A 14,495-nucleotide genomic window follows, 5' to 3' on the forward strand; every position below is an offset into this window, starting at 1 on the left:
AGGGTGTGATATTTTATGAAAGAAAATTTTGGTTAACAGTTTTAGCTCATGTTACCATGGAGCCCTCTAAGCAGTTTAATGTCATGCAACGATGGACGTAATCAACCCGCAGTTTAACATTATGTGATGGCGGACGTAATCAATCCGACAGTTTAACGTCATGTGATGGCAGATGTAATCAACCCGATACTTTAATGTCATGTGATGGCGAGCATAATCAACCTGACAGTTTATCATGTAATGGCGGACGTAATCAACCTGACAGTTTAACATCATGTGATGGTGGACTTTTTGAATGCATCCGGCCATTTTATGTAGAATGGGGATACATATTTTTAGAAAAAGATTACACCCGACCTTTTACGTCATATAGGGCTAGACGTTTTGAACTATCTTTTGAAATTGATTTTTTTGTTTGAAAGAGATTGGCAGTTTAAGCTCGTGCTACCGCGGACAATTTCTGAGAAATTTCAAAAAGAGCTTAAAAAAAAAAATACTTTAAAAAGAAATTTTAAAAAATTCTTAAAACAAATGTGGGTCTTACAGTTTAACCACTTGTGACCCCTTTGGTAGACCCTACATGAGCTTGCCAGGTCCTTGCTGGGATCTTCAAGACGAGGATTTATCATGTATTCCATCATCTTCCAACCTCGACTCTTGTGTTGCATTTTAAAGGAAGGTTCCTCAAAGTTTTCGAATGAACTGATGTCTTGAAAAATACAGGATATTGCCCCCAAATGCTTGGAATGTCCGATGACTTCCAATTTTTCGTCCCTCCATCACCTACCTATCGAAGTCCAGATGGTTAGAGGTCCTTAGTTATGATCCATCACGTTAATACTTCTTGGCTTTACTTTTGGCACCATTCTGACTTAGAGAGATGAGACGATGTTTAGAGAAAAGACTTTAGAGAAAATATGAAAAGGGAGACCACTTCTTTTATTCCAGGGTCCCTTTTGGGTGTCAGCCCGGTAGCCTTTATTCCAACACTTGGGGTTTCTTTTCGGATTTTCAGCCCAACAAATTTTTGTTTTCTTTTTTTTCTGTTCTGTTTTTTTTTTTTTTTTAAAATAAGAAGAAGAAGAAGATGACAGAGAAGTAGGAGGAGAAGAAGAAGAGCTAGAAGTGTTTCTTGTTTTTTTGTTGAGGCGATTCGCCCTGGAACAACATAGGAATTCAGTCATTCTTTCGTTCTCCAAGTGCAGGGAGGTTTTAATATTGGTTATCCTCAAATTTTCCTTGCCCTAGGTTGGCACCCAACATATCCTTGACCATGATCACTGAATTCTCGTTGAACTTCCCTTTTGAACTGCCCCACTTGAACAAAATGTTTAGACTCAGAATTACTCTCAGTTTCCTAGTCCTTCAATTTGTTGCTAGGGTGACTAAGCTTATTAGGGTTTTCTCCACTTAATGGTGTATTTTTTGTTATTCCTTGGGTGTTAGTGCCTTTTTTTTGAGTTAGGTACCCAAGGGAGGTGTGAATGCTCCACTTGGCTATTTGGAAGGGGAAAATAAGTGATCACCCTAGTCCTTATCGATTGTCATTTTTAGTTAAAATCTTATGTTGCTCTTCTGGAGTTAATTCCGTCATGGGCTCCTTCTCAGTGCTGTGGTCCGAATAGGACTCTTGCACAAGAGAAGTGATCGAGTTAAAACTTGATGGCCTTATGGCATGTTGGGAATTATTGAACAACGATTCAATTCATCGACTGCCCTTGTTATGTTCTCTTCATGAGTGGAGACTGCCCCTACTGAGTAGTTTGATGGGACTTCCCCTGCAAGGTTCTGTTAGGAACTTGTTCTTCATCAGATAGTCTTTCTTGTGGTGCCTCGATTATCGGAGTCTTGATCCAGCCTTAATTAAGTTATAGAATCCCTCCTCTTGAGGAGATGATCCAATTTGGTCCACAACTTTTAATTCCTCGTCCTAGATGGGTGGATCATCTAGGAAGTCCCGTGAAGGTCGCCCGGGTGATCCCCTTAGAATTTCTAGGGGTTCGAGCTCTTTAGACTTTTGAGATGGTGTCGAGTCTTTGTGAATGGTCAAACTTGGACTTTCTACTTCGTTATCAACCATTAGAGTTGTCTTAGGGGATCGCATAATTGACTGTTTTAGTATCTACTCTTCATTCCATATAGGTAGGTTGATGAGCAATTCTGGTGAAGGTGGCCTAGATGGGCTTTTTAGAATTTTTAGTGGTGATGGTAGCCCAGATGGGCCTCTTAGAATTTCTAGGAGATCAACTTCTTTTGATTTTTTAGGAAATAAGTCTCCTTGAAGTATTCGCTCCTCTCTCTCCTCCTCTGGAACTAAGGTTTTCCTCGTCACCATAAGTTTGGGAATTCCTAGCTTCAGAGTCTTGGTTGAGCTTATGCTCAAGTTTATCTTACTCTTGCGAGTTTGATTTATTGTCCCACGTGTGAGTCATCTATTGTATTAATCTTGAAGAACGAATTGAAGGGATAATCTGCCCCAATTTGATTGTCAATGATGGGGGACTTCTTGTGTCACTTTCGGGCATGCATCTTTAATTGGAATTCTACATGTGATGATCTCTTCATTGGCCTCTTTTTGGATTATGGCTCGGGGCAAGGTTATCCTCATTACTTTGATCCTGAGGATCCCTAGTTGCAGAATCCTGGATGAGCTTATGTTTGTTTCGTTCTTCATTCACCAGACTTTCCAGTTGATTTCTTCTTGTGCTCCAAGGCCATTGTGGATGTTCCTCTGGTCTGGGCACAATTCGTGATTCACCTGAGTTAACAGGTTGACATCAATACTAGTTGTTGAGGTATCTAGAGTTTCTTGTTCTTCTTTGCCATCAACTTCTTTATTTGTAACACTTATCGCACCATTATCAATGAGCTCTTGAACTTTATGCCTGAAAGCTCGACATTCTTCGATGTAATGGGCATAATTTTGATGCCCACACCATTGAGGTGTATCTCCCTCGTGGAAGGGAGGAACCCTAACTACTGCAAATAATTCTACAAGCCTTGCTTTAAGCAACTTCTTAAGAACACTGGTCATAGGCTTGTCGATGGGAGTGAATTCCCTTGGCGTGGAAATCTGCATCCGCCATGTGGTAGAGTGACCCTTGCTTTTCCTTTGAGGTTTGTCATCAATCATGTTGATTTATTTATTGGATGAGACCTCTCTTTCCCTCTCCTCTTGTGGGGGTTTGGATATCATCGGATTGTTAACAACGTTAGCCTCCTTCTTCTTGGCTCATTCGTAACATGAGGCTCTTTCAAGCATGGAGTTAAACGAGTAGAGAATCGTACCATTGGTGAAGAGCGTCATATACTCTAGAGATGATTTTTCCACGACTATAGCAATCTTAGCCTGGTCAATGAGTGTGCACTCAATAACTCATGCAACGGCTTCCCTGAAGCTTATTACAAAATCAGGGAAAGGTTCCCCAAGGTTTTACTTGTTGGCGATCAGCTCATTGATGCTGATTGATCTTGGCCTCACACTTTGGTATTCCGAGATGAATCGCCTGAACATCTCATTAGGAGTAATGGAAGGGTGTTCGCTCATAATCCTCCAGTGGCATGAGATAGCATCTCCTGCTAGGCTATGTTTGAATGTGGATTTTAGATGAATCAGCTTGTCACATAAGGAGGGTACAAAGATTAACTACGCTCTGAGATGCGCTTCTGGGTCAAGGATGATGTAGTTCGATGGGAGATCTTCAATGCTGCCAAAAGTCTCTTGTACGTAGGCTTTTGGAGGTAGAAAGTCATCAATCCCCATTCTGGTGAGGGTTTCTTGCATGGCTTTCATGGTATCCTCCAAATTGGCATATTGAGTCGTAGGTGTAACAGTTACCTCACCAGTTGGCTGGTTACCCAACGCAGACTGATGAGTCAATAATGGTAGAACTGGGCCATAGGGGAAGTATGATAGAGTTGAGCCCAAGGAATGGGCTAACTCTAAGGTACCCCCACGAGAGGGGAGGGATAACTATGTTCCTGGACTAGTGGAATGATATGGTTACGCTAGTTAATCGATTGACTTACTTGACCTAGGGGTTGTTCTAGACTTTGGTCTCGAGGCTTAATGTCATAGCCCCGATTGGACAATCTCTGAAGAAAGACCTGGACATGATGACTCCCCTGCAACTGTTCTAGGTCAGGGTCTATACTCCCAAAAGCATCAAGGTGGTTTGATGAGTTGCTTGTCGCTACACTGTGATGGCTCGATAGAGACCTAGACCTAGGTTGCCCTGGGCACCTTGGCCCTGACTATTTAGGTCATGGTTGGCCTGACCTAGGCTACTCTAACCTTGGCAGACCTTGCCTTGATCTGCTTGGCTTGGCTTGTCATTGGGAGAGAGATTTACGAGGGTTTCCCTGGTTCGGTGGGTTTCTCGGGACGTTTGACAAGGCATGGATCTCATTTTTCAATTAACTCCGATGACCAGCTCTTCTGGGTCTTATCCCTTGACTATTTAGGGTTCGCCTGGCTACACAGATCTCATAGCTTGGCTAGACTTGTGCGATTTAGTAAAGTGAGGTATGTTAGAGTCTCGGACTATTGAATGTCCTTGACCTAAGTATGTCCGACTAGAGTTTGGGCCATAATTCCAAGGAATTGTGGCAAACTAATCCCGAGGCTTTGTTGACCCGGGCTTTTACGAGGCTGTAGACATAACATCATTGTCACCTTGTGTGATGGACATGATGGCTAGACACTGACCACAACTCAAACCTAGTTTTGAGAATGAACCTAGACCTAGATCTAAACCTGGGCTTAGACATGTGTTGGGTTGAACAGGTTTAGACTTAGGGGAACCCTAAGCTAGATCTAAAATGGACCTGGGTTCGGACCTAGATGTGGGCCTAGACCAAGACTTGGGTGGACTACAGTTCGGACCTAGGTATGGACCTGGATGTGGGTTCAGACCAAGACCAGGGATGGACCTGGCTTGGGCTTGAGTGCGAACTTGAGCTGAGGATTGAGTCAAACTGGATGTGGAACCTTCTTAGACCTAGTGATAGACTTGGGTTCGGGCCTAGGCGTGAACCTGGACCAAGATTTGAGTTGAACTAGCTGTGGGCGCTTCCTAAACCTAGTGATGAACGAACTCAAGCTTCCTAACTTGTAACTATGCACAACACCACACGAAAAAGGTTTGAAATAAATTTGGCCTAGTCCACTATAGGTAGGTCAAGTCTCAGTGGGGTTCCTAACTAATTTAAAGGCTTTATTGCGGTTAGGTCTTATTAGGAATCCACATAGGTCCAGGCTCCCAATTTAAGGGATTAACTAGGTCCTGCTATTGTGGGGTGCTTTGAGGTTGAGGATTACAGAGGGGCGCTCACAATTAAAGTTGCGCTATCCCCAATCGCCCCGGTTCTCAACATCTTGGTGGCCCTCTGAGCGTTAATGCTGACTTCGGGGGTTTTCGAAAACTTTGAAATGCTTTCCCAAGCTTCCCCGGTCCGGTGTGTGCAAGCGTGTAGAAACCAGCAAGTTAATATGGGTTTAAAATGTGGTCAACACATGGATCAACCAAGCAAGAAGTTCAACAACTAAAAGGAAAAGTCTAAATGATAAATTTTTTATTTTTATTTTTATTTTTTTTTGGTATCAGATGTCAGGAAAACAATAAACAAGAACCTCAGAATGGATCAGGGCTTGCTAGGAAATTTTTCGAGCACCTCTGTCACAGATGCCATGGAAAGTGCAATGTTGGCATCTCCGATATTAACCGTTTTGGAATTTCTTTCTCAGACGCTACAAAAGGTGGCGTTTCAAGAAACTTGGACAAAACGTCACGTTTTTTGGCGTCTGTACGGATCAGCTCCAGAAGATTTTCGGGTGCTCAGATCTGGGATCTTATACTGTTTTTTTACTTTTGATGCAAAAATTACAGAAAAACAGGAAGAGAAAAGGGTACTTTTGGCAAGAAGATAAGCTCCAGGGCCCCACAGTGGGCGCCAAATTGTTTACACTGCAAAAGCAAGAGGATTTCAAATATGAGATCCCCTGATTGCTATAAAACTAGTTAATTAAATTTTTAATTGAGATGTGGAAACGGTCAAATTACGATTTAAAAACTAGTTAACCTCAAAAGGCCAATTTCCCTTTAAATCGTTGGCAATGTCAGCATGATATTTTTCGCCAAAATAAAGAAAATCTATTGCAAAATTAGGTCTACCTAAAATAATCAAAATAACTAAAAATTAAGGGAGAAAGTTTACTTGCCTAGTCTGGTTGGCCCAAGAAGCCCGAAGTTGGTGGTGCCGCCCGTATCAGGATGGCCAGTTATTTACTCCTCTTTTGCTTCACTTTTCTCTTTGAAATTGGTTGATTTTCCCCTTTGAGATCTGCTGGAAATATTGACTAAGGATGGTTTAGAGAGGTTCAAATTGAATCTAGGATTTTGTAGCTTAGATCTAGGGTCATGGCTTCTAAGATCTATGGTTTGAAGTCTAAAGCTCTAGGCTATGGTTAAGAGGATCTAGGCTAGGGCTTTATTATCTTGAATTTGGTTTAGAAAACTAAGGTTTAGGTATCTTGAGTGTTAGGCTTCCTAATTTTAGGTTTCTTGATTTAAGATTGTGTTGGTCTCTTGAATGTCTAGAAATGGAACCCTTATATAGGCTTTAAAAGTCGGTTCAAAGTTGGTTGGGAATGATTCCTACTAGATTTCTACATAAAATTTGAGTTGACCAGATCAAGAAATCTAAACAACACGGGTTCTGGCATTTTTAGAAAAATTTGCCAGACACCACGAAAACTGGTGTCCAGGGTTTTTTGCTTGTAAAAGCTCTATGAGAGCAGATTTTGCTGGGCCTATGGTTTAGACTTTTTGTCCAGACGCTACGAAAACTGGCGTCTAAAACATGGCTGATTTTTTGGAATTTCGCTGATCTTGATCGTAATCCAAATTCCGTATTTTCTTGATCATACTTGTCCCGAAGGCTTTTATCTAAAGTCGGTTTTCCTATTTTCTAGTGTTTAGAAAGACTTTCTAGATTTTAGGATGGTTTCCTAGAGATTTAGGATTCCTAACAGATTTTCTAGGATTTCTAGAAGGTTGGGATCATGGTCCAAAAGACTATGGACCATAGAGAAAGTTGACTGTGGTGTTTGTGGGTAGGATGGTCCCTAAGGGTTTACTAGGCATCTCTAAGTCATTTTTAGGGATTTAAATATTAACAAAAGGGAACAATGGGGAAAAATAGCCAAATTCGAATGGGGTGTCTACAATACTACAAGGTCTAAAAGGGACCTTAAAAAACCCTAATTGTGATCCATGCTCTCTGCCCCATAGATTTCATATAAAGGTGAAGAAATTGTTTAGGCTCCTAGTCCTCAGTCATAGACGCCACGGAAAGTGGTGTCTCGGCATCTTAGTCATAAACGCCACTGTTAGTGGCATTTTGGAATTTGTTTCTCAGACACCACGAAAAGCGGCGCCTCAAGAAATTGGTCAAAACGCCACGTTTTCTGGCGTCTGTACGGATCAGCTCCAGATGATTTTCATGTGCTCAGATTTGGGATCTTATACTGCTTTTATAACTTATGATGCAAAAATTACAGAAAAACAGGAAGAGAAAACCATACTTTTGGCAAAAATATAAGCTCGAGGGCCCCACAGTGGGTGCCAAACTGTTTACAATGCGAAATCGAGAGAATTTTAAATCTGAGATCCCCTGATCTATCGCTATAAAACTAGTTAATTAAATTTTTAATAGAGATGTTGTGCGAATGATCAAATTACGATTTAAAAACTAATTAACCTCGAAACATTATCCAAAAAAAAAAAGAACTAATTAACCTTGAAAGTCCAATTTCCCTTTAAATCGTTGGCAATGCCAGCATGATCCTTTTCGCCTAAATAAAGGAAATTTACTTCAAAATTAGCTCTACCTAAAATAATAAAAATAACTAAAAATTAAATAAGAAAGTTTACTTACCTAGGCCGGCTAGCCCAAGAAGCCCAAAGTTGGTGGTGCCGCCCGTATCAGAACCGTAGGTTATTTACACCTCTTTGTCTTCATTTTTTCTTTTTGAAATTGGTTGATTTTCCCCTCTGAGATCTGTTGGAAATATTGGCTCTGGATGGTTTAGAGAGGTTGAAATTGAATTTTGGGTTTTGTAGCTTGGATCTAGGATCATGGCTTCTAGGATCTATGGTGTGAAAGCTAAAGCTCTAGGCTAAGATTAAGAGGATGGCTAGGGCTTTATTCTCTGGAATTTGGTTTAGAAAACTAAGGTTTAGGTATCTTGAGTGTTAGGCTTCCTGATTCTAGGTTTTCTCTAACGATTAGGTCTCTTGATCTAAGATTTTGTGATGATCTCTTAAATAACCTGAAATAGAACCCATAAAGTCGGTTGGGAATGATTCCTACTAGATTTTTACATAAAATTTGAGTTGACCAGATCAAGAAATCTAAACACCACGGTATCTGGTGTTTTCCGAAAAATTTGCCAGACACCACAAAAACTGGTGTCCAAGGTTTTTTCTTGTAAAAGCTCTGTGAGAGCTGATTTTGTTGGGCATATGGTTTCGACTTTTGCTCCAAACGCCCCGAAATTTTTCGAGATTTCATTGATCTTCTTGAACTTGATCCAAATTCCGTATTTTCTTGATCGTTCTTATCCCGAAAGCTACTGTCTAAGTCAGTTTTCCTATTTTCTAGTGTTTAGGATGACTTTCTAGATTTTAGGATGGTTTTCTAGGGTTTTAGGATTCCTAAAAGATTTTCTAGGATTTCTAGAAGATTGGGACCATGGTCCAAAGGACTATGGACCAAAGAAAAGGTTGACTATGGTGTATTTGAGTAGGATGGTCCCTAATGGTTTTCTAAGGCATTTTTAGGGATTTAAATATTAAAAAAAGGGAAAAATGGGAAAAAATAGCCAAATTCAAAATGGGGCGTCTACAATACTCTAGGGTGTAAAAAGGGCCTTAAGAAACTGTAATTGGGATCCATGCTCTCAGCCCCATAGATTTCATATAAGGGTGATCCAAACGTGCTTCCCAATTCAAATTGGTGGATTCAGGAGGATCTAACAATTAGATTTGCCATCGGTCAAGTGATTTGATGTGGGGTGTGCTAAGTCCTAAGGGGGTAACCATAGGCAAAAAGTTCAATAAGTCTTCCCAATCTTATTTTATTTGCTATCTTGATTTTTTTCTTAAGTTGTAAGTTCGAATTCGTACTGGAATAAGGTTTTTAGGCAGTAAGATTTTAAGATCTTAGATTGTAGTAGGTTTATTTCTACAATGTATTGTGAAATTGTAAGTAGAAACAATTAATATAAAAGAAGAAATTTTTGAATTTCTACTCTGGAGTTCTACATAGCTATAATTCTTTCAATGACATAGTCTTACAGGGGAAACTTATAATCCACACTCTTAAGTTATTGGTTATGCCATTTATTGACAAGCTTTGATTGATCAATCATGGCTCTTGCAATCGACAGTGGCTCATAAGTTCGTTGGGTTGGTTTGAGAAGATAACCATGGATCACAGATTCTAACATAGGTGGAGTGCCTTAGAGATGTCAGCTATTCTTGACCCATTGGTACCATCCACTTCTAGATTTATTTTTAAAGTGATTCATAAATTTTTTGAACCCTTAAAATACTTTTTTTCCAGATTTATTTATGCCCTTGTGACTTAAATATTTTCAGAACCAAAAACTTCATTTTATTTGTTTAAAAACACCATAGGGTCATATTTCGTATTAATTTGTTTTTGCATCAGCATTTTTTTTTTATGTGGGACCCATGAGGGGGTGCCAAGGGCCTAGCCCTCCACATGTCGATGCCTCACACGAGTGAGAGACGTGAAGCAATTTTTCCTCTCACATCTTTCATTCTTCTTTGGACGTCCCTTTCCTTCTTTTTTTTGTTTTTTTGATATTTGAATCTATTTTAAAGTAGAAAATCTTGGTAGAAAAATTGAATTTTTGGATTTCTAAGATAGAAATAGTTTTTTATGTGAGATAGAAATTTAAAGTAGATTGGTTTTCTAGAAGATCTAATCCATGTTGGTCTAGAAAACCCATGTTGGACTAGAAGTCGATATGGGTTAAGGATCTATGGGATAATTGTTCTAGGATTCGTTCTTGACCATGATGGCTGTTCTAAAGAATGGATGACTCAGATTTTTTTTCTCTCTTCAACTCATAGATTATCTTGAACTCCTTGGTCTAATTTGAGGCTTATTAGAAGTTGGCATCCTTAAGACCATGAGGCCTTGTGTAAAGGGGGGAACCCCTTTCATTCCCACCATTTGTTTTTCAGACCTCTGTGTCTCCTTCTATCTTCCACGCCCCTCTCATACTTTTTCTCTCTCTCTCTCTGGGCTAGGCACTCCCTAGCTAGGCAGGGCCATAGAAGGTGGCTTGACCACCCAAGCTAGCTTGAGAAAGTGGCATGCCCAGCCCATTTAGCCTTGAGGTCAGGGTTGTTGCCATTGTGGCACATAGCCCAAGGTCTAAGAGTTGAAACGAAACCCAATAGTTGTCCATGTTTTCAGCCCCAGTTTTTTTTATAGAGGGTGTTGTCATAGGTGCTCCAGATTTGGAGGACTCTAGTAAGGCCAAGGATCAATGCACCATCGGTCTGGTGGTCGGGTGCGGGTGATATGTGTTGTGAGCGGAAGCTCTAAACCCGATGGGTTAATATTTGACAAATAATAAAGTATGAAAAATAAGCATAAAACACATACCACAAGAATACAAAAGATTTATGTGGTTCACCCCAGAGGGTCTACATCCACAGGCGCGACAAACTGAATTCCACTATACCAATGAAAGTTACATCAAAGATTTTGGAACAAACCTCGACAAAAACACAGTCGAGCAAACCCTTTTAAACCTGCTCTCCCAAATAGCACCATGTCAATCTCTCCTCTGTATTCCATAACTAGACCACTGTCTAGGAAGAGAACAACTTTGAGAGCAAACGAGACTTTATCTCACTAAAAGGGGAAACAACCCAAAATCTCCATGGGAACCGCTTCTCTACAAGAAACCAACCTTTCACTCTGCAGGAGTCTTCAGGAGGCATCATCAGTGTTTCTCTTCATCGGAAGCTCTCTTCTCTCTAAGAGGAAATTGCATCTTATGCATAGGAGGCTCTATCTCCCTCTCTCTCTAAAGGAACCACCATTCTCATATGGTGACCCAAATAGGGCACACGAATTCTCTGCACTTTTATCCCATATATATAAAGATTAGGAGTCCATACTAAATAGGAACTACCTATTGATGTACATATATCTCAAGTGTCCTAATCTTTTTGGATTTCTATTTCCTTTAGGAAACTTATCAATATAAATCTCAATCCCTCAAAATATGGAAATATCTCAATCCCACATAATATGGGAATATCTCAATCCCACATAATATGGATGAATCTCAATCAATCCCACAAAATATGTGATTTCCAACAATAAGTCCTACAGGGGTGACCCTCAGCAAAATTCAGGTAAGTCTTCCCAACATTCTTTTTTCCCCTTCAGTTTATTCTTTTTCAGTTATTATGGTTCTTTATTCCTATTTGTATTACAATTCCTAGTTGTAATAGGATTCCTATTTAAGTTAAAAGTCCTAATTGATTTAGAATTGTAAGTCAATTTTATCAATAAAGTTTGTTTTCTTTGAAGCAGTAACAACTAAGATTCATAGGTTTTATTTTCTACTTTTGCTGTGTAATTTTCGCATTTTAAGTAGAATTACCCAGTTCTGAATAAAAGAAAATGAGAACTTCTGAATTTACAATCGGTGAATCTTATATAGCCGCTACTTTCACATTGATCTGTTATCTCCCAAAAAAAAGGAAAAGAAAAAAGAAAAAAATAAGAGATCCATGGATCTCCTAGTTCATTGATTAAAGGAAGGGATTACATTATATTTCTTGGTTGGACTTTAATTTGGTTCCAAATAAGTGGATCTCGCGCATTTCTTATTATGAGACCTTGAGATCAAATGTGAGAGAATAATTAAATGGGTAACAAACTATGTAAGGTAGAATGACCAGTACTTGTTCTCCAGCCAATCTGGGCGAATGACTTCAAGTGGTCTTACGATTGAGCAGAGGATTATAGTATACCAATATGCACGCATATTGCCCGCAACATATTGCACTAGAGCAACATACTAGTCGAGGTTTGGTGAGAAGATCTGCTAATTGAAACGCAGTACTTACACATGGTATAACGATAACTTCTATCGAAAAGCATTAGATAGGCTCTTGCCTATATTTATGCAACCAATCATGAAAAGTAAGGTTTCTTTTGATCCAAATGGAAAATGACATCTCAGCAATATGTGTTGGCAACTGAATGTTTATCATGTGATGCCATTCTCATTCCTTTCGGAGCATTACACTATCTATTTTAAATCTCAATTCTTGGAAACATGTGGATTTAGTACATCTATCTTTTTTTTCTTTTCTCCAAGTGATTTACTACAACTATTAGTGAGCAGAGAAATTCAAAGATCTTTTGCTCTGATGCTGTGTAAAAAATATATTTGATGTATTGGACTGTTTTATTCCTCCCACTAGGAGGTGTAATAATAGGTTCACTAGTTGTGTCTCCAATTTTACAAGTACGTGGATTGAGCGACTGGCAATGCATTGTTCTTTTTAGAAGGGATGGCGGAGATGATCCGCTGTACCACATAAATGTCTGTTAAGTCCATGCAAATGTTTTATCCTCCCCATCCACTTCTGAAGAAGGGCTGGTAGATGGCCTGCCTGTATTTTGTTCGGCATATAAATCGTGTGCTCTATAGTTATCATACATATAAATTTAGTTTATTGGTCAACCGATTTGAATTCTAGGGCTATATACTAAAATTTATTGATAGCACATGCCTTATTATCTTGTAGCCCAGTCTGTGTTTATGATTTCCTCATTGCATTACAGTTTTTTCCACCTGATGCTGCAAATAGGGAGGATTGTTGGTATGGCTATACATGTCGCACACAGCATCACAATACCGAACATGCACGCAAAAGAAACCATGTCTGCCGTCCATCAAGGGGCAATCCGCATTAGTTTCATCCAAACAACATTCCAATATAATGATTGTATACAAGGTTTTTATCACATGTCGGTTTTGCATAAATGTTTTATCTCATATTGGTCAGTGCTTCGTCAGTATCATTTCTCCATTTCTGAAGATGTAGAAGATTGGGTGGTGTATTATGAGGCACTTGTTGCATTCAATGTTTTATGCTATGATGATATGAATGTATTTAACAATCCATAGAATTATACATCAATCAAGGTTTTAAATGTTTTATGGTATGAGCAGTTGACAACTTCAAAAAAAAAAAATATTTTCTGGTATGAGATGTATGCATTCCATGAAGTGTGTATGATTAGAGAGATGGCATGTGGTATTGAAATCAAGAACACTGCCTGTTTCTACTGGATGGATGGAGAATTGGTTGTATCTCGAGTTCATCGGAGTACCGTAAAAAACAGATATTGGCGGACCACTAAACGGACTTCTAGGGTATTTTTAAGGGAAATTTATGAAAATATTCCCAATATTTATTGTTTTGTGTGCACATATTTCTCACAATCATGAATTGCAAAATATATAAAAATACTTAAAAGAAAAATCAAAAGGAAAGGTTTATATATGTCCCCTACAACATAAAAGCATAATACGCTGCCCCCATCCAGTCGTCTAATTTAGATCAAGTGTATCACTTACTGTTTGATCTAGATCTAATGCGTCAGAGTATTTTATTTTTAGTTTTATTATACAAATTATATGAATGTAAAATTTGGTACGGGCCATCATCTCATTGCGGCGCACTTGAAAAAAAATATTAAAAACAATTGTTCGATAAAATATAATGATCAAGATACCCTTTGAAATTTTTAGGGGTATTTTGGTTATTTTATTTTATTTAGAATATTTATTTTATATTTTTTACCAGACGAATTTAAGAGAGGAGTGGACATCTAAATTTGGTGTCAAAGTAGTTTGTAAAAAAATAATTGAAAATAAAATTGTGCAGAGACATGACATTGTGATCGGTCATCTTAGCTGTCCATTCAAAATGGATGGTTGGATAGGGGGAAGCATATAAGTTTTATACTGTAGGGGGAGCATACCAAAATAAAATGATAAAAAAAACTTGTGCAAATTTTACGGAAGTTTTGGTCATTTTATTTATTTAAATTTATTATTTTTGTAGTTTTTACAAGTGCATGGTGTTGAGAAGCATAATTGAATATGAAATATTGAAGGCAATTTTTTAATTATGCAAAATATAAAGGATATCTACATAAATTTTCTTTATTTGGAGCAATGGAGCAACGTTTTCTTTAAGCATGACCCATACCACTTCATTGCGCTGCGTTGCCTGTCTAGGTGCATCACCACACGCACGGTTGAGGGCAGGGGGCCTCGACGGCCGGCTGGATGCCCGAGCGTAGCACACCCACGCAGCATGGTCGGTGGGCATCGGGTTGGGCGTAGAAGCACATTTTGC

General features: G+C 39.1%; 1 protein-coding gene across 47 annotated transcripts in view; it reads left to right on the forward strand.

Moving 5' to 3' along the window:
• Nucleotides 1–13,186, forward strand: part of LOC18436670 (RING/U-box superfamily protein) — a 93,881-nt gene extending 80,695 nt beyond the window's left edge. For 26 of the 47 annotated variants that reach the window (XR_016044669.1, XM_088852155.1, XM_088852162.1 and 23 more), the window contains one exon: nt 12,936–13,186. Coding sequence is in view for 45 of the 47 variants with exons in the window: in XM_088852155.1 (XP_088708281.1) it covers nt 12,936–13,172 (237 nt within the window). In the remaining 2 variants the exon portion in view is untranslated. Of the gene's footprint in view, nt 1–12,909 lie in introns of all 47 variants that reach the window. The other 21 variants (XR_016044668.1, XM_088852170.1, XM_088852175.1 and 18 more) reach the window with 1 other exon arrangement.
• Nucleotides 13,187–14,495: the final 1,309 nt, after the last annotated feature.

This window comes from Amborella trichopoda, chromosome 11 (genome assembly GCF_054954075.1).
Source record: "Amborella trichopoda isolate Santa Cruz 75 chromosome 11, AtrichopodaSantaCruz75HAP2 v2.0, whole genome shotgun sequence".
NCBI lineage: Eukaryota > Viridiplantae > Streptophyta > Magnoliopsida > Amborellales > Amborellaceae > Amborella > Amborella trichopoda.